At 39.0% G+C, this 27124-nt stretch overlaps 1 protein-coding gene across 1 annotated transcript in view; it reads left to right on the top strand.

Moving 5' to 3' along the window:
* The first annotated feature begins 5930 nt into the window (after positions 1-5930).
* The window catches only part of BicD (protein bicaudal D), a 61441-nt gene continuing 40247 nt past the window's right edge, over positions 5931-27124 (top strand). The window contains exon 1 of the mRNA XM_065232906.1: positions 5931-6881. Within this exon, the coding sequence (XP_065088978.1) occupies positions 6678-6881 (204 nt within the window). The 5' untranslated portion in view covers positions 5931-6677. The remainder of the gene's footprint in view (positions 6882-27124) is intronic.

The following is a 27124-nucleotide window of genomic DNA, read 5'->3' as shown; positions in this document are numbered from 1 at the left end:
CGAAGTTGGGAAAATCGTGCAGACTGTTTTGTTTACGAAAAAGGGAGAAACTGTCAAACATATTTTGTTGATTCGCTTTTTAGCGAAACCGCTGAATTTTGGTTCAGCTCAGTTCACCCGAGTAAGCACCGACGAATCTGATCACTCTAAGAATGAAAAAAGGATTCGCCGTTTTATTGTCCTTCTAAATAAATTTTATCGAATCATACTTTAATAAATTTTGATTTTGCAATCGATCATTTTGGTCACACAATAACGTAGTAGTAAGAACTCAGTTTCTTTATATTTGCGATATTGGTCCTTAGGGGCGATCCATTTATTATTAATTTATTAATTGAGGACAAATTAACCCCCCCTCCTCCCTTTCATGACGTTTTTCCTTCACCTAATACCACAGACAAACAGACATTACACTCACAATCACATTCATCGCAAATAATGTTTAAGTTGAGAATGTGCTAGCATTGAGCAAACATTTCGAACTTATCAGTGATTCCAGTTCTTTTTCACGTCTAGTTAGTAGATGTCAGCTCTTGAAAATGATAAGTGGTCAAGGCATCCCACTGCACACTCAATTTTGAAATCAAGTTCCAGCCAAGCAAATTGCTGAACAGCTTCCAGCAAAACAATGTTCTGCTGTATGTTCAGTAATTTGCAATATTTTGCTGGATACTCAGTAACGTATGTGAGCTCTCATACTATCACCCTTCACTTTCCCGTGTATTCTATTTTGCAATTTCAACAGTGCCAGCTATCTTTATTTTTTTTTTTTTTATTTTTATTTATTTATTTCGTCAACCAACGTAGACTAGTACAATTAATACAGTTTTGTTTTCTTAAATATATATTTATATAAAAAAGTAGTGTCAGTTTTCTTGTCTTTTCTTTTATGAGTTGTTATTTCTTATGGAATAAAAATATTGCTTTAGTTTATGCCGAGACATTGTAAAGTCAATGGTTTCGCAGTGTTTATTGTAAGAGGCCATCATGCGGTTTAATGGCCCATATTTTGCATAATTTGTGCGATGATGTTTTATGGCAAATAAATTTCGATTTCGGAGTTGCCGAGTGGGTGCATGGAAGTTTAATTTTGATAAAAGTTCTGTTGAGTCAATTCGCTGCGAAACGATATCATTTACAAATGAAACCATTGCATATTCACGACGCTCTTTTAATGTTTGTATGTTTATAAGCATGCAGCGTGCTTCATATGATGGAAGAGGAAATGAAGTCCAACCTAATTTACGAAGAGCGTATAATAGAAATTTATATATATATATATATATATATATATAATATATACATTAATAACAGGTTAAAACAATTAGAATAATTGCAAATTTATAGTGAACTCTACATTTAATTTGAAATCTAGTTTGTAATATTTCTATTCTCTGCTTTAATGTAGCTGCAACAATTGTCGGATTAAACACTCAATAAGTATCGTATAGTGTACGATGGATCGAAGGAAAATAATTACCTTTGTTAATTATGAACAACAGTTATCGTCTAAATGTAATTTTTATGCGAAATTTAAAGTGCGTATTATAATACCAAATTAGTTTGTGTTTTATATCATTTTTAAATGCAATTCCAATTCAATCGTATTACAACAAATTACTGATCTTTCAGCAAAATTATTGCCTCTCGGGTTTGCTTGATATACAGTAAATATTACTGGTGTTTCAGTAAACAGCTGTCACTTTAACGTCAGGTCATTTTGCCCGTCGTTCAGCAACAATATTTTGAAAATAAGTGTGTGGAAACACATACCACATCTGACGAATACATAAAAAAAAGTTGTTGAATATTACATCAAAACTGCTGCACATTACACAGCAAAAAAAGTTGTTGAATATTACATCGAAACTGCTGCAACCAGGTCAATCCATCGGTTGTGTAATATCACATTGTACAATGTACATCGATTTTGCGAACAAGATTACATCCATTGATGTAATATTGTATCTGCGTTTTGCTATTACATCATTATGTCATACATCAGCTTGAATTACGTTGATCGATATTACATTTTTTTTTTGCTCTGTAGTCATTCCGTTCCTAATATTACGTTGTACGATGTACACAGAATTCGAGAACAAATCATGTTGACGACTGCAATATTCTAACAATTTTTACCAGTTATCGATGTTCAAAACTTCACCATGAATATCATTGATTGATACAATTTTTTTCTTCTTCTGTGTACACATTGAAGTGATGAGCGGTGGTAGAAAGGGCACTAATAAGTGATGCATTACCTCGTTTAAAAACTTTGTAAAAACAAATCCCTAAAAAAAAAGACTTAGATGAGATGTTTTCCTACGGATCAGTATTTCTGCAGAATTCAATCAATTCTATAGATCTAAGGAAAATTTCATAGAACCAACATCACTGACTGCCATCTGTTTTGTTTTTATTCAACACAGCTGACGCGTTGACAGAACGAGGGAAAAGCAACTAGTGAAAAAAATGCATGCACGAGGGATGCTCCGGTTGCAAAACATTGCTTGGGAATGTAGATGATAGATGGTGCTAGCACAAACGAAGTGACAGACGGAGCGGCTCGAAAACTTTGGTGACGCACCTGCTATTGCAATTTTTCAGTGTACCACATGGCAACACCACTACTACTGGATTGTACCACATGGCAACACTACTAAAGGATTGTACCACATTTTTTTTTTCATTTCGTTTATTTGGCAGGCTCAAATGTTATAAAAATAACTTAGCGGAGCCGAGTAACATAGAATACCAATTATGGTATTCAAAATACAAAAAAAAAATACATACAAATATATTTTATCATATGATTTTTCTGGGTGGCGATCGAAGCGGCGACAAAGCAATCTTCTCCCGTGCACGCAACTTCTTTCTTTCCCGAATTTGTTCCTCATTTTCATTGAACCCGAATCGTGATCGCTGCTGCTGTTTCTGAACATCGTTTCCCGTTGCATGCTCTCCGCTACTCTCGTCGGTCGTCGGGGTAGTCACGTCCATTTCGTTATCTTCATTCAACATCTCCAACCCCGTGTCCGTTTCCTGATCGCTAATGACAAACGACGCACCTTCCACCACTACACCAGCATACGTACTGCTGCTGTTTTGATTTCTTTCACTTTGCTTTCCTTTTTCCTTCTGTTGCTTCTCCGGTTCCTTCCGAGCCTTCCGCTTGGGACAGGAAAGCTTCCGGTGTCCGTCCGCCTTGCACAGAAAACATTTATCTTTGTTGCCATCATAAAAATATTTCCTTTGCGATTGAAGAAATGTAATGACGTGGGGATTTCCTTCTTCACATCCATATATACACCGCGTATCCCTGTATATACCTCAAAACACAGATCAGTTGGAAATTTCTCCCGGATGATGCGTTTAATTTTCCCATATTTCCCCAGCACTTTATCCAGCTCGTTGTCGGGTACCTCTGGTGGCAAGTCATACACACGCACATATTGAATAAATTCACCAGCATGCGACATGCGTACCTTTGTCGTCGTTCCATTCGCATAATGGAATATTAAATCCTCCGAATTGAATGTCAGAGCATGGAGCATCGCTTCCTCTGATTTGAACTTCATGAAGACTCCCCTTTCCTCACCAATGCGATAAACAGCTTCCATTTCAGCCGGATCCGCGTCGAGTGCTTTGGCGAAATTTACTATCTCTCCGATGTTTGGTTTGGCATCACAATGGCTGAAGCTAAACTTGATGGTGTTTTTTACTTCACACGTCTTGCACCGTAGCAACAAAAGGCACCGAACTGCTAGCAACGAACAATGAGCAACTATATAATAGCGAGTCTCGAAAACAGGCTATCGTGTGGTTCACAACGAAATAAAAAATCGACTGCTGCTGTAGACAGCTGTGGGACAACTGGATTGTACCACATGGCAACACTAAATGTACTAGAATGTTTTGGTTCTATCATAGAGGTATCTCTAAGACCAGAAGGTCCCGACGAAACGAGCTCAATTTTTTGGCTCAGCTCTGGTACTATCTTCGGTCCCAAGCTAATCGATTCACCCCTCGAAACTTAGGAAAATCCACTAACCCCTCATTTCATCTGTCAAACTTTCATACACAGCAAAAAAAGTTGTTAAATATTACATCGAAACTGCTGCAACCAGGTCAATCCATCGGTTGTGTAATATCACATTGTACGATGTACATCAATTTTTCGAACAAAATTACATCCTTCTTCTTCTTCTTCGCATTTCAAGCTTATTGCATATCGTATATTAGCTTATTGCGTGTTCTCAACTTAGTGTTCTAGATGCACTTCCACAGTTATCAATTGAGAGCTTTCGATGCCTGTACCATTTTTGCATTAGTATAATTGTGTGGCAAGTCCAATCATACTTTTATGCCCAGAGAAGTGGAGACATTTTCCAACCCGAAAAATTCCTAGACCGGATCGGGAATTGAACCCAGCCACCTCCAGCATGGTCTTGCTTTGTAGCTGCGCCTTTACCGACTGAGCTAAGGGAGGCCCCACATTACATCCATTGATTGTATCTGCTTTTTGCTATTACATTATTATTTCATACTCAGCTTGAATTACGTTGATCGATATTACATTTTTTTTTGTTGTGTAGCGAATCAAAACAAACATAGTGTAGTACTGGAATTTATATTAGAATAGGATACGTTAGTCGATTTGCTTGGGACCAATAGGCTAGTTAAGTAGAGAGCCAATTTGAAATCGTTAGTTTCGTATTGATTGTTAGTACTACTTCAAAACGCATTAATTACTTTAAGTACTTTTGATTGCATTTTAACTTCAACGCACCGGTTCTTTGTATTGCGTGCCCCTCGATCAAACCGGAGGAACCCCACAGTATCGAAGTCACTCTGTCGTTTCTGATGCCGATCGGAAGAAAAACGAAAATCTTAAATGGATTTCGAATCTATTCCGGATCCTACAGCCCCCCCCCCCCCCTCCACCAACACTGAAAGAGGCCGATATGAGAAACGAGTTGAAAACGACAAAACCACGCTAATATCACAAAGTTTCACTGGTTTTTCTGAACTGGAACCCCCGACGGGTCCCCGCATCTCGGACCAGGACCCCAACATCCACAGCCCCCCTAATAAAAATGTTATGGTTAATTTGCTTAACGACGTGTTCGGGGTATCATCCAAACCATTTGTGGAATAGTTCAATGATTTGGGTTATCGTTCGTTTATGGTATTTTTTTATTAGGGCCACCCTTAATCGCTATCATAACTAAGCCCTAGAAAAAAAAATCATTATCCAGGTTTTCATTGTCCAGTGCCTGGCTGTGATGTTTTTTAATAAAATAGAATCCGAGCTATCTTTATTTCATCATTGACGTAAATTAGAAAACTCCGAAATTAATCAAAAATTATGCATCCTCATCATATTTAAATTCTATAAATGATTACTTTTTCTCACATTTTGCAGTAAGAACCGTACTTGAAAAATGTGTAAAAAATAATTTATTGACGTTTGGTTTACACCCATTTTTTTCACGAAACGTGTAAAATTTTACACATTAATGTGTTGACACTGGCTACCGTGTATCCTTTGATCACATAACAGAAGGGGAAGTGCAGACAACTCGATGAACCAAAAAGTGGTACGTTGTTCTGCTCAACCAGCGATGCGTTGTGGTAGCGGGCTTTCCATTCGCACTCACACTATCATAGCACGCTGCCTACCTTAACTGCAGCTAGAATATGCCTTCTACCGCTAGGTGTGCTAGTGTTCTCCAATGAAAAATGGAGCCACTTTCTGATCCGAAGTTCCCCTTCTGTTCTGTGCTTTGATGGCACCAGTGTGTACAGGTCTGAATCTCAGCGACTTTTTGACAGTTCCGGACACTTCTTGTCATTTTTTTTTGCTTGCATGTTTTATTCCACTTCCACCAGCTCTTGGTCGAAATAAAAAAAATATAAATTTTCTTCCTCCCGCACACGACACCGTTTTGATGTGGAAAAACTTTCGCCAGCCACACACAGTACAGTTTTTCTTTCTCGTTCGCGCACATAACAACTCGCCATCATCATCGGAATTTTTCATTTTCATGTTACAGAGCAGCAGCAGCAGCCACAGCGGCAGGCAGGCAAGCAGCAGTGGAAAAATCAGTTTTCGATCAGACTCGCACTTTTCATGATGCGTTGTCATTGCAAGGAGAACCATCAGAAAAAGTGAAACATTCCTCCACCGTCGCTGCCGTAGACATTTCAATATAGTCAGCCCGACGGGAAGCGAACTATACTGGGGATGTTGAACTATTTTTAGTGCAATAAATGATTCCTTTAGGGGAAAGTGATTCGTGTTTTTGGCGATTGAATTTCAAATTGAATTATTCGCAGAATCGGTGAAAAGTTGGCGGAGAAGAGAGCCGAGAAAAAAATAGTGACGAGTTATGTGAATTTTCATCTTTTTCTTGTTGTTCCGCGTCCAGTCAAGTGTAACGCCAGCGAAACTGTGATGATTTGAACGGATTGATGAAATAATTGTGGCAGAGTGGAAATTTTTTTCCTACGTTGATTTCTGTTGGTTTTTAGGTTCCACAAAGAGTGTTTTGCGTCTGTGTGTGAAAGGTAAAAAAAAAAGTGGGGCGTAGGAGAAAAGTGCTGCGGCAGACGGCAAAGGACGAGCAGGACGACGACGGCGACGGGAACTAGGTTGTCTGGAACATCCGGAAAAGATGGCAGCGCCCAAGGATTTGGAGCTCTTGCGGACGGAAATCGAGCGCCTCAATCGGGAGCTCGATCAGGCCAGCAGCGAGAATATTCAATCGGCCAAGTACGGTCTGGGGTTGCTCGAGGAGAAACAATCCCTGCAGTCCAAATGCGAGGAACTGGAGGCTCTGTACGAGAATGCGAGACACGAGCTGGAAATCACACAGGAGGTATGTGAATGACATGTTTAATTATCAATTTCGTGTAAGGTAGGCGAACGAGTGATACAATTTATTCACACTGTGTGGTGGCACTGTGCGATGTTGTTGTTGCTGTTGGTTCATGACGACGACGACGATGATGGAAAGTGCACTCAGGTGTGCGAACGAATTTCGAGAGATAGGATCACGTCATCTGTCAGACACAAAAACCCATCGGCCAGAGCTGCCAGATAGGGCTCTACAACGTTAAAGCTGTAAGTTAAAGGCTAACGAGAATTCTGTTTGTGAGTAATATTTACTCGAGAAATTTGACACGAATTTCTAAACACTAGTTCTTACTTGATTTTAAAATTCTCTGAAATATCTTTAAAAGTTTGTACAGGAATTTCAGTTTTCCTTCTGTAATTCGTCCAGCATTCCTGCAGGAATTCCATTATAATTGTGTTATGATCTTTCAGTTATTAGGATTATGATAACTAATTTGAACTTCAGTTTAAGTGAAACGATGATTCCTAGATCGTTCTTGATCACGCTATACGGGCCCGTTCAAATATTACGTAATGCAAAAATGGCATTTTTACAAACGGGTTATGTAAAATCGGTTTGTGTGAATTGGCCCTACCATGATCAAAATCGTATGCACGTGTGACCGTTATTATCAACAATAAATGGTAATCAATTCCGTTCATACCAGTGCAGTCGGTAGAGTTGGTCATTTTACGTTATCTGTGAAAACCAAAATAATCTACCAAGGGTTTCATAAGATACCGCAATTTAAAGATTGTAAGCAATTTTCCCCTGAATATGAATATTTCTGCGCACATTTATTAAACTGTAAACATTTTCCGTCGTCAAAAAATTTTATAAGTCGCGATAAAAAGGAGTATTATTATTATTTAGCTTTATTTAGGAGGCTTTCAGCCTTAGGCTGGTTCGCCTCCAACAAATAAAAAGGAGTACTCATCCAGCGGAGGGAGTATCTCAACCGAATCAGTACCACCGAGAACCGCGGACGCTAATTTTTGCCAGTCGATGTTTTTCGTGAGGTCGTACGCGATATCAACCGAGCGAGTGGAAGATGAACCATTGGTAATAGAAATTTTGATTGGCAAGTGGTCACTACCGTAGGGATCTTGAATTACTTTCCACGAGCAATCCAACGATAGTGAACTCGAACTGAGGGAGAGGTCTAATCTACTTTCTCTTGCTGGAGGTTTGGCCACTCGTGTTACTTCCCCAGTGTTTAGAATTGTCATATTGAAGTTATCGCAAAGGTCGTATATCAGGGTTGAGCGGTTGTCATCGTACAGTTCCCCCCAGCCTGTACCGTGGGAGTTAAAATCTCCTAAGATCAACCGAGGCTCAGATAAAGCTGAGTAGATATCTGAGAGACCTTGGCGAGAAATCGCAGTTCTTGGAGGAAGATATACTGAGGCAATACTGAGGCTTTTACCTCGAATATTTACCTGACATGCGACAACTTCAATGCCTGTCACGGAAGGCAGATCGATTCTATGAAAGGAATGGAGCTTATTAATCCCGAGAAGCACCCCTCCATACGAATCTGCTCGATCAAGGCGAATAATGTTAAAATCGTGGAAAGGGAGATCGGTGTCTGAAGAAAGCCATGTTTCACAAAGAGCAAATGCATCACAAAGTGAGTTGTGAACTAAAAATTTGAATGTGTCAAGTTTCGGTATAAGACTTCTACAGTTCCACTGAAGAACAGAGATCATATCCCCGACCTCATTCGGAAAATTATCCTTCAAAGGATATGATCGATGCAAGGAAGGACCACCTAGAAGCTAGTTGCTTCAAAAGAGTTTTCACGAATGGAAGCACTAAATTAATAATGTTCCGAGTTGAGTCAGAGAAGTTGAATATATTGAAGATGCTCTCCACAATTCCAGAAAACGTGAACATGGCATCATGTTCTTTCTGATTATTCAGCTGTTTTTCTGGCTGAAAAACTGGGATATCTGGGGTTTTAGATGATCCCGGAAGTGGCGGAAAGTCCTTGTTAAAATTACAAGATTTAAATCCCGGTGGTGGGGGTTTCGGTACATTTCCACTACCTCTTAAATTTGTCAAGGTAGGTTGGGAGTCCATAAGAGAGGTCTTACGCGGATTTTGAGTGACGTTTTTTTTAATCGCTTTATCGTGTTGCCTTTGAAGACAAAGGGACTACCTTCACCAACCTCTGAGTCAGAGCCCTGATCATCATCTGGCAAAATGGAGTATGTGTTTTTGGTTTTTGGGGTGGTTTGGGAAGATGAAGCGGTGTTTTTTAAGAGTTCTGCAAGTGACCTCTTGGAGCGAGCTTGCAAAGACCGCTTAAGTTTTTTTCCCTGCTGTTTGTACTTCGGGCAATCAACCAAAGCATGCAGAGTATCCTTGCAGAACGATCAACTTTGTAAGCCTCTAATATTTTATGCAACTTAGTTAAATTTAAAGTAAGTGTCATTACAACATCACTGTACAAAGAACATAAGTTACTTTTTTGTTTTGTTCCAAATGAGGTAATATGATTCAGGCGCATTCTCAAGGCCGGGTCCCATTTTAGTGATTTTGTCACTTTTTTGTAGGTGGTCTCTTAAATGTAACCTTTTTCAACAAATAGTCAATAGTGGTAAGCGTGATTACCTCTCGCCCCAGCAGGCCTGGGTTCAATCCCAGTCGGCGCCGCCGGGATGTTCTGAGGCATAATATCTCTGATCACGCCGAAGTAAAGCCGTTGGTCCCCGGTTCATGAGTTGATGGGTCGATAGGTAGGGTCCAGGTGTGGGAGTTGCCTCCCTGGCGTCGGTGGCATTGGTGCTCAGCACAGAAAACAAAATCATGAAAAAAAAAACAAATTCTCGATTACTTTTTCAAAGGGGCGTATCAGCTTTTGTAAACAATGTATTTTATCGTCGATTTGGCGTAGCTGGCAGCTCACTCACGCATGCTAACACTGTCATCAGACAGAAGAAGTTTCCTCTAACTGATAGTGGTGTTAGTATGCGTGTGCGAGCTACCAGTTACGCCAAATTGACGATAAAATGCAAGGGGGGGGGGGGGGGGAGGTGGCTGTCAAATACGAACAATCGTCTCCTACCTCGCATAACTGGTTCCAGACATAAAAAAGCCATAAGAAACCTATAGGGTTTGTTAACGTTTGGAACCAATTTCATACAAGAATGATCAGTAGGCTGATTTGACAGCACGTCCCACCCCAGATAAAATGCATTGTTTACAAAAGCTGATACGTCCCTTCGGAAAAGTTATCGAGCAATAGTCACTAAAGTCACGTTTTTCGCCGGGTTACTTCTACTCAGTTATGAGAAATTTATAAAAACTGCAGGTACTCAGCGCTGAGTTCCTGCAGTTTTTAGAAATTACTCCATACCTCTGAGTAGAAGTGACTCTCCCTCTGAGTTATTCTCATTGGCCATGTGCTTGAATTGCAATGAAAAATTCGTTTAATGACATAAAAGGTGTTACTGTGCTTGTATACTTAGTCCATAGTTGGAAGTTCATAAAATTAATGACTTTACAAAAGGGATATCAATAACATGGAAATCAGTGATTATTAGAATTCTATCGATGCAACTACAATAATCATTTTCGTACAGAGAGGTACCGTTGTTTGCGAATGGATTTTTAGTCTTTTTTTCTGGATACCTGTTTTTTGGTATTAAAGACACCACTTGCGGTCAGTATTCTTACTACCAAAGATCAAGCGACTAGGAATTGGAAAAATAGAATACCGACTATAACTCCATTTGCAAACAACGATACCATTTTTGGTCCTAAGAGATGAACTAGCCTATGGCTAAAAATCTCTATAATTAAGAAAAAAAAAAAAAAAAAAAAGACATTTTTGGTCCCGGTCCATGTGTGTTTGAATGGGTGCGATATCCTACGCAGGTGTGGAAGCTGTCTTCCTGTACATTCGATTGCCGTCAATGGATGGCAATCAATGTCCGTCGGTGATCGGCACTAGATTTCGGAACAGAGACCGACGTTAAATAAAGGAAGCATTACAAATTCAGGCCGTTCCAGAAGAGAACCCCGAGGATACGGAGCTAGGGGATGGGTGGGAGCTCCAGAAAGGAGTACAAACGAAAAGTACGATGTTGGAGAAAATTCTTCAGAAAATGGATAATGTGTGCCTTGGCGATGTCTAAAGTGGCTAGCCCCACGTGCTGGTTGGCATCCCTCGCGTCCCGAAGTACCTGATTAAGTGTGGCGAAATAGGTCCCAATGCCATGTCCGGGACGGAAGGCGTGCTGGCGATGGTCAATGTAGCCGTTACTCTCCAAGTAGAGCACGAGTCTACGATTGACCATCCGCTCCAGCACCTTGCTGACACAGCATGCTAAAGAGATTGGTCTGAAATCCTTTGGCTCGCGACTCGCAGCTCCCTGCTTAGGAATTGGGACAACTAGACTGTGCCTCCATTCTTCCGGAATAGTATTTCCTAGCCACTCGCTGTTGAGTAGGCTGTGAAGGGTACGTTTGCTTTCCAGTGGCAGATTTTTTAACAGAGGGTATTCCACTTCATCCGGCCCAGCTGATTTGCGGTGAGCCTTGGACAAGGCTAAGTCAAGCTTCTTGGCCCAAAAGTATTAAGAATAAGATACTGATTACATACGGTTGCTTGCTTAAATTCATCTAAAGCAGTTAGAAATCCCTAATAAAAATAACCAAAAAAAGAGAGCTTAACGACGTGTTCGGGGTATCATCCAAACCATTTGTGGGATAGTTTACCCATCCGAGATACAGTTCGTTTATGGTATTTGTTTACAGTACGTTTTATACAGTTTGTTTATGGTATTTGTTTATTCAAACCGCATATAAATTATTCTCATGAGTGTTTGATCATTGGAAAGCAAATGATAGGTAGTTTCGTCTCGTAATAGTGAGATGACCTGTTTTCTCATTGTCACATGACGGCCGTGATATTTACCATGTTCCAGATTACGTCTAAGTCCCTTTCAATTTTGCATTTATCTACTATTTCTTTTCCTAAATGTATGTTTATGCAAGGGGTTCAAATTTTTCTACTAAATGTTATTGCGTTACATTCTTTACGTTGAGTTGGAGCACCAACTGTAGAATAGATTTATTTCATTCTAGAATATTTCTGCGTCGGAGGCAATTCTTATTTCTATGAAGAGCTTCATGTCTGTCGTCTGCATACACAAGCACTTTTATGTTTTTAAGTTTACCTACAAAATAATAAGAATTGGACCCAAATGAAACCCCTGGGGCTAGAATTGGTTCTGAAAGTTTATTTTTAGTAGGATTGGAGTCATCAGAGTTTGTTAAGTAGGATTGGAGCCATTTCAAAAGTCCTATTTTCTGCAGCTTGAAGAGTAATAATGATAGGGTTAACTACCCCATTTCCGGCCTATTAAGCACAACCCGCACTTAGTATTTCTTAATCTAGCGCATTTTAACACCAAACGGAATGTTATTATTACTGATGGCTTCCAAATTTATTTACCTTTCCGTATGTACCGTAAGATTTGATAAAGAGAAACCTATCGTTGAGACATTGTCAAAAGTCTAACACTGCTTCTTGACGCCAAACTCGGATTCTAAACTCGGCCTAACGCATTGAAACGCCATTGAAACGCCAATGAATTCACTTCGGCCTATCGGATGAAGATAAAAATTGATTCGGTCGGAGCGCTTCTTTTGATTTTGGGAATAATGGGTGCAAACCTTCATATCACGCGTTCTCATTGACTTCGTTCCGTAGCTTATTAACTAAAGTATCGTACCAAACGCATAATTGACTTGTTAACTCTGAAATCATGGATTTGTTTGATGTTTTCTGCTCGATAGGCAAAAAATGGGCGATTAAACCAAAGTAGTTATTTGGGTTTTTCAGAGGCGTCGCGTGCCTCATTTGTTTACCTGTGCACCAAACTTTGTTCGTTATAGTTGACCACCACATATTAATTTTTGTTTTATTTTTCAATGCTCCATGAATTCGAGGGACATATTCTCAATAACTATATTTATCACTATCTAACGTAACATTTGAAGGGCCTATCATCTTGTGTTAACAAAACTTGTATGGCCCTTTTCGCGCTAACCGAAGTAGGAGGAATTGCAAAACTTAACTAATTCAAGCTGAACATTGCATTAGGTCCTAAGTAATATTGATCGATTCTCTTCGTCGATTTTCTCTTTCGTCAATAACTTGTGCACATAACCATTTCTTGTTGTATTTGTCGTATTAGATGCTAGATAAAAGCTTCTTTTATCGATCTGTGTGCTTAAAATACCTGTGAATGGCCGTGGAGATACAAAGAGAAAGTCAACGGAGAGAATCTGTCAATGTCACTTAGGACCTAATGCAATGTTCAGCTTGAATTCTCGTTTTTATCAAAATGCTAACTCTTTCGACTGAAGTGTAATAAATAATATGCGTCAAACACGTCAGTGTATATGTGGATTATGCACCACCACAATGTCTTGTATACCAGATGTTGTAGGTTTTCCAAATCGTCCTGGAATTCAGATTATTTGTTCTACTAGATCAACCAAGACTGGGACAATATCTGTAGTATCGAACTATGTCCTTATAATTTCTCGATTATTTGCAGGGTACCTTACCTTACCAATCAGGCTAAGGCCTTGTTGTTCTCTGCTGTCCGAAGAAGTCGTATCCACTCTACTCGATCCACCTTGCCCGCTACGCGCCTCTTCTTCTTGTCGCTTTCTAAAACCATTTTAACTGGGTCGGTGTGCGGCATTCTTACGACGTGCCCAGCCCACCGTAGTTGCCCAATTTTTGCAATGTGGACGATGGATGGTTCTCCCAGCAGCTGGTGCAATTCGTGGTTCATTCGCCTCCTCCACGTTCCGTCGTCCATCTGCACTCCACCGTGGATGGTACACAACACCTTCCGTTCGAAAACACCAAGGGCGCGTTGGTCCTCCACGAGCATAGTCCAGGTCTCGTGGCCGTAGAGGATCACCGGTCTAATCAGCGTCTTGTAGACATTCAACTTCGTGCGGTGGCGAGTTTTATTCGACCGGAGCGTCCTCAGGAGTCCAACGTAGGCACGCTTCCCTGCTATAATGCGTCTTTGAATTTCTCTGCTCTGGTATCATTTTCAACGGTCACCAGTGAGCCCAAATACACGAACTCATCGACCACCTCGTTTTCGTCACCGTCAATCTAAACTCGGAGTGGGAGGCTAACATTGTCTTCCCTAGAACCTCTTCCTTTCATGTATTTTGTCTTTGATGCGTTGATGGCAAGTCCAATCCGCCTAGCTTCAGCCTTCAGTCTGATGTACGTTTTCGCCATCGTCTTAAAGTTCCGTCCCATGATGTCAATGTCATCGGCGAAGCCAAGAAGCTGGATGGACTTCCTGAAGATCGTGTCACTCGTGTCTATCCCAGCTCTTCTGATCACACTTTCCAACGTGATGTTAAATAGCAGACACGAAAGTCCATCACCGAGAGTGTCCCCGTTACTCGAACAACGCACATCACTCGATCCATTTTCGCTTTGACCAATCGCGTCAGTTTATCCGGAAATCCGCACTCGTGCAGGGTGTTATTTGCAGGAAAACAATAACATTTATGACAGCAAAATACGTCAGGGACGCAAAGGTCAAACCAAATGTTATAAAGTGATATTTTGAACTTTAGATTTTGAGATTGAGCTTTCAGAAAAAGAAAGAAATCTACGAAATAACATTTGAGATCTTGGACTAATACATTTTTTGAAGATTATATGTAAAAAAAAAATGCAAAATCCGATGCTAGGCCAGTATTTCATTTTCTTCATTTTCAAGATCTCATTTTCATTTTCATTTTCATTTTGCAGCGTTTGGTGGGGCAATGGGAGCGCAAGTCAATCCAAAGCCGAGGATAAAGGAAGGGTAATGGCTGAATAGTCTATGCGGACCACTTGAACGCCATGGGAAAAGGAAGGGATTGAAGAGGTCGGTTATTGGGGGGTTTTGAGGAAATGACACATAGTACTAGATTTGTGTTGCAAAATGTAAAGAAACCGAAAATCCATCTCCCACTGATTCATCCTTTTACATATATACCAAATTGATATTTTAAAGCAACCATCAAAATAAACAGACAATATATGAAAAGGCTAGTTGCCTCCCTAAGCGGACCCCCCGCATCCTAACTCTTTTGTTAATTTACTTAATGTTATTAGGCTGTCTAAATTTTCTTATTTAAGTTCGTTTGATGATTATGACACAGACAAACAGACATAACACCTTGAATATTTCTCACTGAAAAACATCGTCGTTAATACATTACCGGCATCTGTTGAGTATACTGTGGTGGGTAGTACGCTGAACAGATGGCGGTAGTGTGTAAATGTCAAACACAAGGGAATTGACTATGCGCGCCACAAGTAGCGGTACTACCAACTACGATACTTTTAAATTGACCGTTAAATGCTAGTTCGATGAACAACTTGCGAGTGTTATGTCTGTTTGTCTGTGATTATGATATCTCATTAGTCTAATTTAATAAATAATTGAAATCTCTAATTTAGCTAATCAATCATAACCCATGCTTTAATCAAGTACCTAAACTGCTATGTAATCTAAAATTTAACGTGTTTCAAGTAATTTCGACTTTGATCTACACTGATAGGCAAAATAAAGTGCCCACCCCATCATTTTTGAAATTTCTCTCATTTATTTGGTTCAAATTCAAATAAACACACCGTAGTCTGTTTCGATGTCTTACCTTTATTATTCTTTTAAAGTTACACCTATGGAATACTGAAAATATAAAGTTTTACTTGAAGTAAAAGAAAATCAATTTGGATTGAAAAAGAAAACAGTGACAAAAAAAAGTGCCCACTTCAAAAATCGGTATGTTTTCGATAAGTTTCCATCGGAAAACCCCTCGATTGTTTTTGTTTTGAAAGTTTGACATGTATTGAAGCAAACGGGTGGAACTGGTGCATTTGTACACGTGATCGCATTTGAATCAGTTGAAAAAAATGGAGGACGTAGTGATTTCGAAAGCAATTCCCGTGTGTATCCGAAAATTGGTTGTTCGTGATGTGCAAAACGGTGAATCGCACCGGTCTGTCGCTAGGAAGTACAATATCAGCAAAACAGCGGTCGGGAAAATTCTGCAGAAAATGAAATCGTTCGGATCAGTGGTGGATCGCCCTGGCAGAGGCAGGATGCGCAAAACGGATGCGAGAACGGACACCAAGATCATGCGTGAAGTGAAGAAGAACCCGAAGGTAACTGTCCGCGAGATCCAGGAGGCTCTTCAGCTAACAGTTTCCAGTCGAACTGTTCGTCGCCGTCTCGTAGCACAGGGGTTGAACAGCAAAGTTGCTCGGAAGCGCCCATTTATCAGCAAGGCAAACAAAGTCAAACGGCTTAAGTTTGCTAAGGAGCATGCTGATAAGCCCCTAGAGTTCTGGAAAACGGTTCTCTGGACGGACGAATCAAAATTCGAACTGTTCAACCGGAAGCGACGGGTTCGTGTGTGGTGTAGATCGGGTGAGGAGCTTCAGGAGCGCCACATACAAGGCACGGTGAAGCATGGAGGAGGAAATGTGATGGTCTGGGGGTGCTTTTCGTGGGGTGGAGTGGGAAGCCTGGTGAAAATCGACGGGATAATGACGGCAGATTCCTACATCGACATCCTGCGGGAAAATCTGGAAGTTTCGCTGATCCAGACGGGCCTTGAGGAGAAATTCGTATTCCAGCAGGACAACGATCCGAAGCATACTGCCAAGAAGACTAAGTCTTTCTTCCGGTCATGTCGAATTAAACCACTGGAATGGCCTCCACAAAGCCCGGACCTCAACCCCATCGAGAATTTGTGGGCGATTCTCGATGCCAGGGTTGACAAAACTGGTGTTACCAATAAAAATAACTATTTTGAAGCCCTGGAGCGCGCCTGGGAAGAACTAGATCCACAGCACCTGAAGAATCTAGTGGAGAGCATGCCGAAGCGCCTGCAGCTGGTCCTGAAGGCCAAAGGAGGACACATTAACTATTAGGCTGGTATTCTTTTACTTTATTTTATGTTTTCTGGAGTTAAAATGCAGTGGGCACTTTTTTTTGTCACTGTTCTTTTTTACACCCATTTTGATTTTTTTTTCTTCGAGTCAGTCTCTTCTTTTTATCTGGTATTCTATAAGTGAAACTTAAAAAGAATATAAAGAATAAGATATAAAAAATACTACAGTGTATTTACTTTAATTTGAACCAAATAAATGAGAGAAATTCAAAAAATGATGGGGTGGGCACTTTATTTTGCCTATCAGTGTATATTTATTATATCTTAGATCGACCCAGGTGACACCTTCAAGTGACTAAAATGCTTCACTTTGAAATTAGTTTCCTAGCTGATTTTTTTTAAGTTATATAAGGTATATGCTCCAACTACACTCACACGTTTCCACTATGTCGTCCCACAAAATTACGTATGGATATATCACAATAGAAGCACGCCACAGTGGAAATCCCGAGCCATAGTTCAAACACTTATCCCAAACCAAAATGAAGCATATATAAGATTAGTTACAATACCATGGTGGTGTTTAATATTGTTCCCTGTGTAATGCTTCAATGAAAACAACAATGAAAGCTTGTCACGCAAATAGAAGGAGCACCGTTGGGCACTTTCTGAAATATTTCAATAGTATACTTCCCTTGCAAACCCAAATAAATCTATCTGCGTAAAAATAAATAAAATAAGAGTGATTTGCGGCAAAACCCGCCAGTATCGCACCCAACGTCACTGCCTATACGTAAGCGTACTACAACGCGGCTTTCAAATAAAGGAGTAACAAGTGTGATACTATCACTTCAGGCTAGAACTTTGGTTCTCTTATGCAATGGTTCATCAGAGAGGGGAAGCTCAGTAATCCTCATCGCATGCTCATGACGCTATTCTGTCACGGCATGAACCAACGATGCCGAACCTAAACCAACCGTCTCCAACGCTCCACTATGAAGCATAAGATTAGGCCCACCCACCAACGTCCAGGTTAAAAACTAGCCAAGGGGAGGGTTTTTCTTCATTTTCAAGATCTCAGATTAAAAATAAAAGTCATCAATCTCGTACTTCCATACTTGGAATACTAACACTTAAAAGAATTGTCTAGTTAATTTTGATGGGAATTCCAAATGAGTTTTAATGCGTATTGTAGTCCTTTACAATTAATTCTCTTTAAAGATAATTTTATACAATTCTAAGGACAATTCCAAAAGAGTTTGACTAGAAGTTTCAGGTAATTTTGAGAAGTATTTCAAGAAAATTAAAAAAATTAACTTATGTTGAATTCCATTATTATTGGGACTATGAGTAAAATTCCATAGCAACTCTACAGGAATTTCAGGGAGTATTTTGAAAGAATTCCGAGCAGGATTCAAAATGAATTAATCCTACACACTAAGAATATTTCACAGATTTATGTGAAATTTAATCGAAATCTCAACAGCTCAGTTCGGTAAACTGTAAACAGTGATTTTTCACAGTTTTCCTGTAATTTTTTACAGATATTCTGCGAAAAATTACAGGAATACTGTGAAAAATCACCGAACTGTTTACCGTACGTACCTGCTGAAATTTCGGTAAAATTTTACAAAAATCTGTGAATTAATGTTAGTGTGTACGACAAACTTAATTATGAGGTGGATACAATTCCGACCCTACTTCTCATGATCACCCAGGGCTGAAAATTTCTTAAAATTTAATCAATCAATCAGAGAACTCTCAGTGCTGGTAGCAGGTCACTTTTTAGTGACTTGGTCACTATTTTGAAGCCAGTCACTGAAAAGACACTTTTTACACCAAAAAGTCATTACAGTCACTATTTCCTTAGAAATAGTCACTAAACTCACTTTTTCACTACTTAAATAGAGTGAAATTTTAAAATATCAACAAAATGTTTAAATTGAGTACTTGGCTATCTAAAGTAGTTTTAACAAAATATACATATCTGTTAAAAAATTGAAAATTTTAACCAGTGAACCGCAAAACTTTAGAACACCAGGAAAACTATTGGGAAATGCCTACAATTTCTATTAAAAATCGGGAAAAATATACCTCCTTTCCCACAAAATAAATTGTTAACCTTGGAATCTTTCCAAAGGTATTTGTCTGTGATAGATTTTCAAAAGTCTTTCAAGGATGATTAAGAACTTTAAAATATCCAAAGTAAATTTTAAGAGAATTTTAAAGGATTCTAGGGATGACACCAAGATATATCAGAGAAGAATACCAAAGTACAGACTACGAAAGTCTCATGTAAAATTAAGTGCTCTGAGGACCGATTTCTTCTTCTGCGCTTAAATCTTAAGCCAGGTTTACCTATATAGTTAAACTTGGCTTAACACATGCGAGCGTCGCTTTTGAATATTTATTTAAATTATTAGAGACGCAAAGTTCAGCTCCGAAACAATTTTGGGAATAATTCTAATATAATTGAGAGTGCGTTATATTATATTATATTATATATTATATTATATTATATTATATATTATATTATATTATATTATATTATATATATATATTATATATTATAATATTAATCGTTAAACGAGAGTTCTGAGAAGAATTCTATGATGATTGGATGAGGATTCTAGGTCCAATTCTAATAAGAATCCAAAATAAGTTCTGGAATTTTGCTTAAGAACTCTGATGAAAATTCCATGAAAATCCCGTGAACTCCAAAAATGGTCTCTCCGGATAGTTCTAAAAGAACTCTGGGGTGATTTGTGACGATGCTTCCAAAAGAATTCTAAAGAGTTCGAAATAAATTCCGAGAAGAATTCCAATGGAATAGAATTTTGAGCGGTCAATCTCAAAGGAATTCTGAGAAGAGTTTCAAATTTGTGATGGATTTTTTTATTGAGATTCTGAGGAAATAGTATGAGGATTCTGAGTAGAATACGAATTGAATTTCCTATTGAATGCAAGGGTAGTCCAAGATTATTATAAGCAGAAATTTATGAAATTTGGAGGAGCCTTCAGGGAGTAGAGTTGATAGTTCCGTTATAGTACGGCAGTGTGAAAATTTTATATACACACTTTACGAATCGGGTAGTTGTTTACGTCATATGGCGACTTGAGTGTGAAACAATCGATAGAACTGTTTCCGCACATCAGAGGTACATGAGCAAATATGTGATCATCCTTTTTTTCCAGTGGTGGCAGGGGAAAATACCCCTCACCATCCCTCATAAACGGATGAGCTTGGTAAAGAAGATGCTCTACCCTATTCGTCCCTTCCTCAAAATTGTCCTTTGTTCGCTTTCTACTTTCTATATACAAATTTCACACTATAACGGAACTATAAACTCTTTACTTTCATCTTCTCATCTATCGTATAAAATGTCCAATTTAATTCTAATATTTGATGTTAAGCATTTCCAACTACGAGAATAATCTTTTTCCAAGAGTTTTATTGATTGTTCTGCAAAGAATTTCAAGAATGCAATATTATGTTTGTAATAGCTTATTTGCCTCTAAGTTTAAGAGAAGGGGAATAATTCTAAAAAAGTTCTTGAAATCATTCTGAAGAAATTCTGTGAAAAGTTCATAGCAAATTATCAAAGTTATCTACCTAGATATATCAAATATTTAAAGATTTCGAACGCAGAATCAAATTCAAGATCATAAAAAATGGGAATTACTATATGCTAGTCATCATGTACAACGTAAGCAAAAGTAAATTATTCAAATCACTTCAAATGCTCTTCACAGGGGATTCCGTTGTGTAATTCGATTAAATTAGAGGAATTTATGAAATTTGATTTTAAGTTTCATGGCATAAAAAGTTTATTTCAAACTCAAACCGTATTTCTAAGTAACCATATAAATGGTTACTTATTTAGTATTTACAAGTCACTATTTGGTCACTATTTCCGTAATTTTAGTTACTAAAGCCTCTACTATTATATCGCATCAGCACTACCAGCCCTGAACTCTGAATAAATTGAATGCGTTATTAATAATCCCAAGAGAACCTACATCTGAATTTAGATAAAAAAGTCATTGCAGAATGCCAAGTTTTTGACGTAGAACTACGTCTTTGTCGACTATACTGGGGTGCAAATCAAAAAATATGTGTGGTGAAATAGTGTTAGATTTTGAACGCTTGTAACTTTGTCATTTATAGATAAAATTAAAATCCAAATACGCCAATCGATAGGATATTACTTAACAAACCTGCTAAAATAAATATTTGTCCAATTTTTAATCAAACAACTTTTGAAAAATGCACAAATGTTAATTTTATCAGTTTTCATGAACTCAACGTTTTTCCCAAGCCCAGTCATCATAAACGAATACCAATTGGTTGCACATCATTCTGCTTGAACCTGAAAAGATATAAAACAGCGCTGCTGTCGTGCCTTTACTCATTAGCGCTTCGGACGGCGTGGCACTTGGTCCTGTAGGACAAAGTCAGCGGATAAAAAGGTGGATCACGGCGTGGAAAATTATGTATGTACCCATACATTGGTTGACATAGCATGCAGTCCCACCTAAGCTCAACTCGTTTTATAAAGTCTAAGGGTTCTAATAACCCTTTTCCAAACATTGACATTTTTAAGTAGGACTACGTCTGTGATTTCTATATAGGGTACACTTTCTGAAAACCGAAAATGGAACATGTAGCAAAATTATGAAAGATTTTAAACGTTAATAACTCAGCCACCCCTACACCAATTTCAGTAATTTTATCTCCAATCGACCAGAAATATTTCTACGCTTCTGTTAAATTTAAAACTTTATACACATATATATATATATTTCAAAATATTGCTATTGAAAATTGTACAAATGCGCAACTGTTGCTATGATACTTAAAATTATCACCGATTGCCTGTGAAAACCGATTTCCCTAACACAGATTTCAAATTTGAATTCCAGCCAGTCTCACCAAACGGTGTTTATTCAATCACCGCGTGGTGAGTGGTGGTGTTCTCCTGTTCACAACGAAAGGCTGCCTTCAAGCAGCGAGCTACAGCCCACATGGCCATCCACAGAAGGTGGAAGAAGCCGCACAGATTTTTATCGGAATCAGTAGCTCTTCGTGAGTCGCTGTGGACCATCTATGTCAAGCGCGTCATACTAAAGAGTATGAACAGAGAGAACCCCGCTCAAATTCCTATTCCTACACAAAACACAAGCTCCTTCTGCAGTTAACAAATAAGATTTATTATATAAGACCACGTAGTCCTACGTCACCATTGCGTACAACCTTATAAGGCTGTCCCTTGTAGTTTTTTCTTCTTCTACTTTTATTCTACTTTTTTTCTTCTTCTTCTTCTTCGCATTTTAAGCTTATTTCTTATCGCATAGTAGCTTATTGCTTGGTCTCAACTTAGTGTTCTAGTAGATGCACATCCATAGTTATTAATTGAGAACTTTTGATGCCTGTACCATTTTTGCATTAGTATAATTGTGTGGCAAGTACAATCATATTATATGTCCAATTGCCCAGGGAAGTCGAGAAATTTTACAATTCGAATACTTCCTAGACCGGACCGGGAATCGAACCCAGCTACCTCCAGCATGGTCTTGTATTGTAGCTGCGCCTTTACCGAATGAGCTAAGGGAGGTCCCAGAATGTCAAGCTAGTTTTAAGTTATTTTCAAGGAAATTTCTAAGAGAATTCAAAAGAATTTTGAGGGAATTCCCGAGAGGTTTTCACTACCGCAACTATAGGTGCTAAGGACTGAAAATATTAAGGAAAATTAATTATTTTCCGTCACTTTTGGGCATTTTTTAAGATTGAAATATGCAAATATGCTTTATTTTAGGAGAGCTACCGATTACTATTCCAGCACAAACTCCATACCACAACTATAGGTACACCACTACACCTACTCTATCTCGAATATTTTAATTAATCTTGCTGAGTATTTCTTAATTATACTTGTATATTTCTTCAGAATTCCGAACTTTTCCTTAGCACGGGATACCAAAAATCAAGTCTGAGATCTAAAATAAAGAGCCATATCGCAGAATTTCAACCATTTCAAGACCAACAATTGAAATGGCCTTAACTCCATTTGGTAAAAAAAAAACCTTGTAAGGCCATTTTCTCGCGAACCGAAACCTTCATTCGCAAACCTAAACCACAATCGGGTAGAGGAGAATTTCCCCTAACTGTTCATTATGTTGGTTTGCCTTTGCGAACTTTGGTTCGCGAGAAAATTGCCTTACAAGGTTTGTTTACAAAATGGAGTTAAGACCATTTCAATTGTTGGTCTTGATTTGTTAAGCTCAATGTCGTCCAAAATTTTCCTCAATGATTTCAGTGTGAGTTTTAAATAATTTCTAGTCGTTAGACGCGTGATTTTTTATTAATTTTTCCAATTTTAACCTTGACCTTGAGTGTAAGTTACTTTCAAGTTTCTCCTCGACATTCCGTTCAGAAAACTCTGGAAATTCACTCTACATTTATCTTCGTATTCTAAATAATTATCGCCAAAAATTTATTCAATTTCCATCCATAGCTTTCCTTAACTTTCCCTTCGAATGTTCCGAAATCGTTGGATAGGCCCTTTGGAATTCAAAAAGTATTTTCCTCAGAATTCCTTTGAAATTCTTCTCAAAATTGAGAGAATCTCTTGGAATTTTCTTGGAATTCTCATCTTTGAATTGGAAATTTCTGTAGAATCTCCTGGAACGCTACTCTTATTGTTTGTGGAAATAATGCTCAAAATTCCCTTGACTTTTCCTCTTTGAAAACCTCTCGGGAATTCCCTCAAAATTCTTTATAATAGTGGAACCCATAAGAAACCAACGCATTCCACTATTATAGGAACAAAAGTTAGCAACTACCACAATTACTGGAACAGCGTTCCTATTAATGGAGGACGAGTTTTCTAAAATTGTATGCAATTATATTACAATGTAATATTTTTCTATCAAAATAGAGTTAATTAATTAATTTATCTTTATTAGGGAGGCTTTCAGCCTTGGGCTGGTTCGCCTCCATCAAAATAGAGGTTGAAAGCTACAAATTGACGTATAACGATTGTGTGTACATCGTATATTTATTTTTTTATTAATAAATTGGCTTAGTACCTCCACTACTGGCTCTCCCACCCTACCAGATTTCGATTTTTTTATAACAGAAACTTATTAACATAGTAGACAAATATAGTGTATAATTCCAATCAAATTCCCGGTTGTTTCCCCATTTACACGGTTGTTCTCGATTCCCGGTAATTCTGAGTCTAAAATAATGCGTCGAAAAAAAAAACAGGGTTTGAATATTTAGCCATTACACCAACGTAATTTGCACCTTAACCCTGTAATGGTACCTAGAATCCTGGTCAATTTTGAAAACCTGGGGTGCATATCCACCCCACACCATGTATGTATTGCTGTATCTCAAGATCTTGATTATTTAGAAGGGTGATGTCTTCAGCAAAGTTGATCAGAAGGTCAAGGGTTGTTGGATAGTGGACAGATATATTCGGAATTCCGTCGCTAGGCAGGTGGTATTCAGAACTGCTGCATCTCCAATCCTGATTATATAGAAGGGTGATATTTTTTTGACAAAGAAATCAGATAATACTGAGGATGGTAAATCTCAATTCGATCATTGATCTTTTCTCCTTCTCACTTCAAAGGGCCTGGGTTCAATTCCAGTCGGCGGGATTTTCTGAGGCATAACATCTCTGATCACGCCTTCCTTCGGAAGGGAAGCTAAGCCGTTGGTCCCCGGTCCATGAGTTGATGGGTCGATAGGTAGGGTCCAGGTGTGGAAGCTGCCTCTCTGGCGTCGGTAGCATTGGTACTCAGCACGGAAAACAAGATCTTTTCTGCCATCCATAGAGTGTAATTGTCCTATGCTTGGTATACTAGGCTTAGAAAGCCTCTAAATAACAACGACGGAATAGCTCAGAACACATTTATGTTCCAGTAGGAACCTAACAACATTAACAACCATCGATGAAAAAGGAATACGAAGAAGAATACGATAGCACCGGTTCAATTATACAGCTTACGATTCATAATACGGAGAAATTGAACCGAAAACCAAACTGCAAATGCTCATCATTTCCATGAGTAATTGATTTAACCCGCAAGGTTTTTTTTACCACGGATGCAATCAATCTTGCGAGAGAAATACCCACAAAACGTGTAAAAAACATCAACAAGCAGGTTTAATTGCATAATTCATTTACAACCACTTTCTTTCGCTCGGTTTGCTCTAATTTCATTTTTCTCTAATTTTTCTTTTGCTGAAAATCAATCTCCCTTCCCCCATTTAAACCCATCTGACGTCGTTGGCGGAAATTGGCAAAGAAACCATAAGCGAACGAGAAAACAAAATATGCACCACTGTCGTCACCTCACAGCTTAGCGGTAAGTAAAAAACACAGATTTGAGCCTCAAATGGCTAATTAGTTGGGTACAGCCTTAAACCATTGAAAAACATTCCGGCACTGACGTTAATGCGATGGGAGGTGTTGAATGGAAAATGAATACCAAGGTCTAAGGTAGTTAGTTGTGAAGAAGGCGATGCAAAAAAAAAGAAGTACCAAGCGCCCTCATCGACGAGAAAGCTTAATGCGGGAGGGAGGCAGCAGTCGGATCGTTTAAACGTGAGCTCGGCATTTTCCAGAAGGCGCAAACAAGCAGAAGTCGTCGGAGGACGTGAAAATCAATACAATTAACCCACACCTACACAACCGTACGCATCACATCAGAGGGAGTAGGTATGGACCACTTTAAAGCACAAATGAGCGCAAATAGCGCCGGCATAACAGAGAGCAAAAGCCTATCTAAAAGTTGTGCCATTTCAGGCTTTAGGGCCTGCAAGGAGAGAGGCATCTCGAGAATTATGGAAGCTATATAGTTAGACGATCAAATTTTCCCGTCCAGGTCGTTCCGCAGAACGAGAACAAACAGAAGTCTAGATAGACCATAAATCAATCCCTTTTAACGAGGCATCTGGTTTCGCTTTGATAAGCCTATTTTCGTAATTTTTCATCACGGAAAACGAAACATTCCGCTATCAAAACTGTTGCCACCAGACAACAAGGAACGATGCGATAATCGGAAATTCGATATCCCTTCTTTTTGGGTGACATTGTCCTCGATTTGTCGACGGTTTTATTTTTTGTGCGTGCTTTGCATCGTCCCTTTCTTGTTCACTGTCTGCAACGAAAAACCCATTCGCTCAAAGTCCTACGTTTTCTGAATGACTGAACGATGGATGGGTGCTTGACTGGGAGCGTTCGTTACGTGCTGCTGGTCCATCACAACGAACACTGGTGAAACATAATCTGAGGTGTGTAATCCCTTTTTGAACTAGATTCCGAAACACAACTGGTGAGCAGTGTTGCCAAGGGAAACTGTTTGGTTGAAGAAATTAAACCAGAAAAGTTCTCTGCGAACGTTAGGTACAGCGGATTTGAGGACGACCACTTGTGGGAGTTTCTAAGTTGATAATGTGAAGGTCTATGCCACACATTCACTTACTCACTAATGTACCCCGAGCCTAGTGATGTATAGCGCCAATGTGAAAGGTTTCTGTTAGAGGCTCATTTGCCATGAACCCTCTGTTATGTCCTGTCGGGTTCCAATCCAGCACTTGCTAGCAGATTTCACGAATTTTTGTTGACATCGACGATGGAACTCGCTATTCGAGATCCAGTTGTGAGGACATCACGCATGAATTGTATACCCCAGGCATCTGTTGATGAAGACCTGCTGAGATAACCACTATCAATTGGCATCATATTATGTGATAAAACTACGGACTTTGATCATAAAAAAATGTGAAAACAACATCATGCCAGTTTGTTCCATCAAGCAAAGTAATCGCATTTTAGTCCCATCTTGAAAATCAATCGTCCAGAGGATAAGGTTGACTTATCTGGTTTGCTATTCAAATGTTTCGTAAATTCTTAAAAGCAGTCCCTTCTTCTTCTTCTTCTTCTTCTTCGCATTTCAAGCTTATTGCATATCGCATATTAGCTTATTGCGTGCTCTCAACTTAGTGTTCTAGATGCACTTCCACAGTTATTAATTGAGAGCTTTCGATGCCTGTACCATTTTTGCATTGGTATAATTGTGTGGCAAGTCCAATCATACTTCTATGCCCAGGGAAGTCGAGAAATTTTCCAACCCGAAAAATTCCTAGACCGAACCGGAAATCGAACCCAGCCACCTCCAGCATGGTCTTGCTTTGTAGCTGTGCCTTTACCGACTGAGCTAAGGGAGGCCCCAGCAGTCCCTGTGACCGTCATTATTAATAACAA

The sequence above is a fragment of the Ochlerotatus camptorhynchus genome, unplaced genomic scaffold, assembly GCF_037179485.1.
Source record: "Ochlerotatus camptorhynchus isolate MF236.1 unplaced genomic scaffold, CSIRO-AGI_Acam_v1.1 ptg000379l, whole genome shotgun sequence".
Classification (NCBI taxonomy): domain Eukaryota; kingdom Metazoa; phylum Arthropoda; class Insecta; order Diptera; family Culicidae; genus Ochlerotatus; species Ochlerotatus camptorhynchus.
Note: the sequence above shows the minus strand (reverse complement) of the source record. Positions and strands in the feature narration are given on the sequence as shown.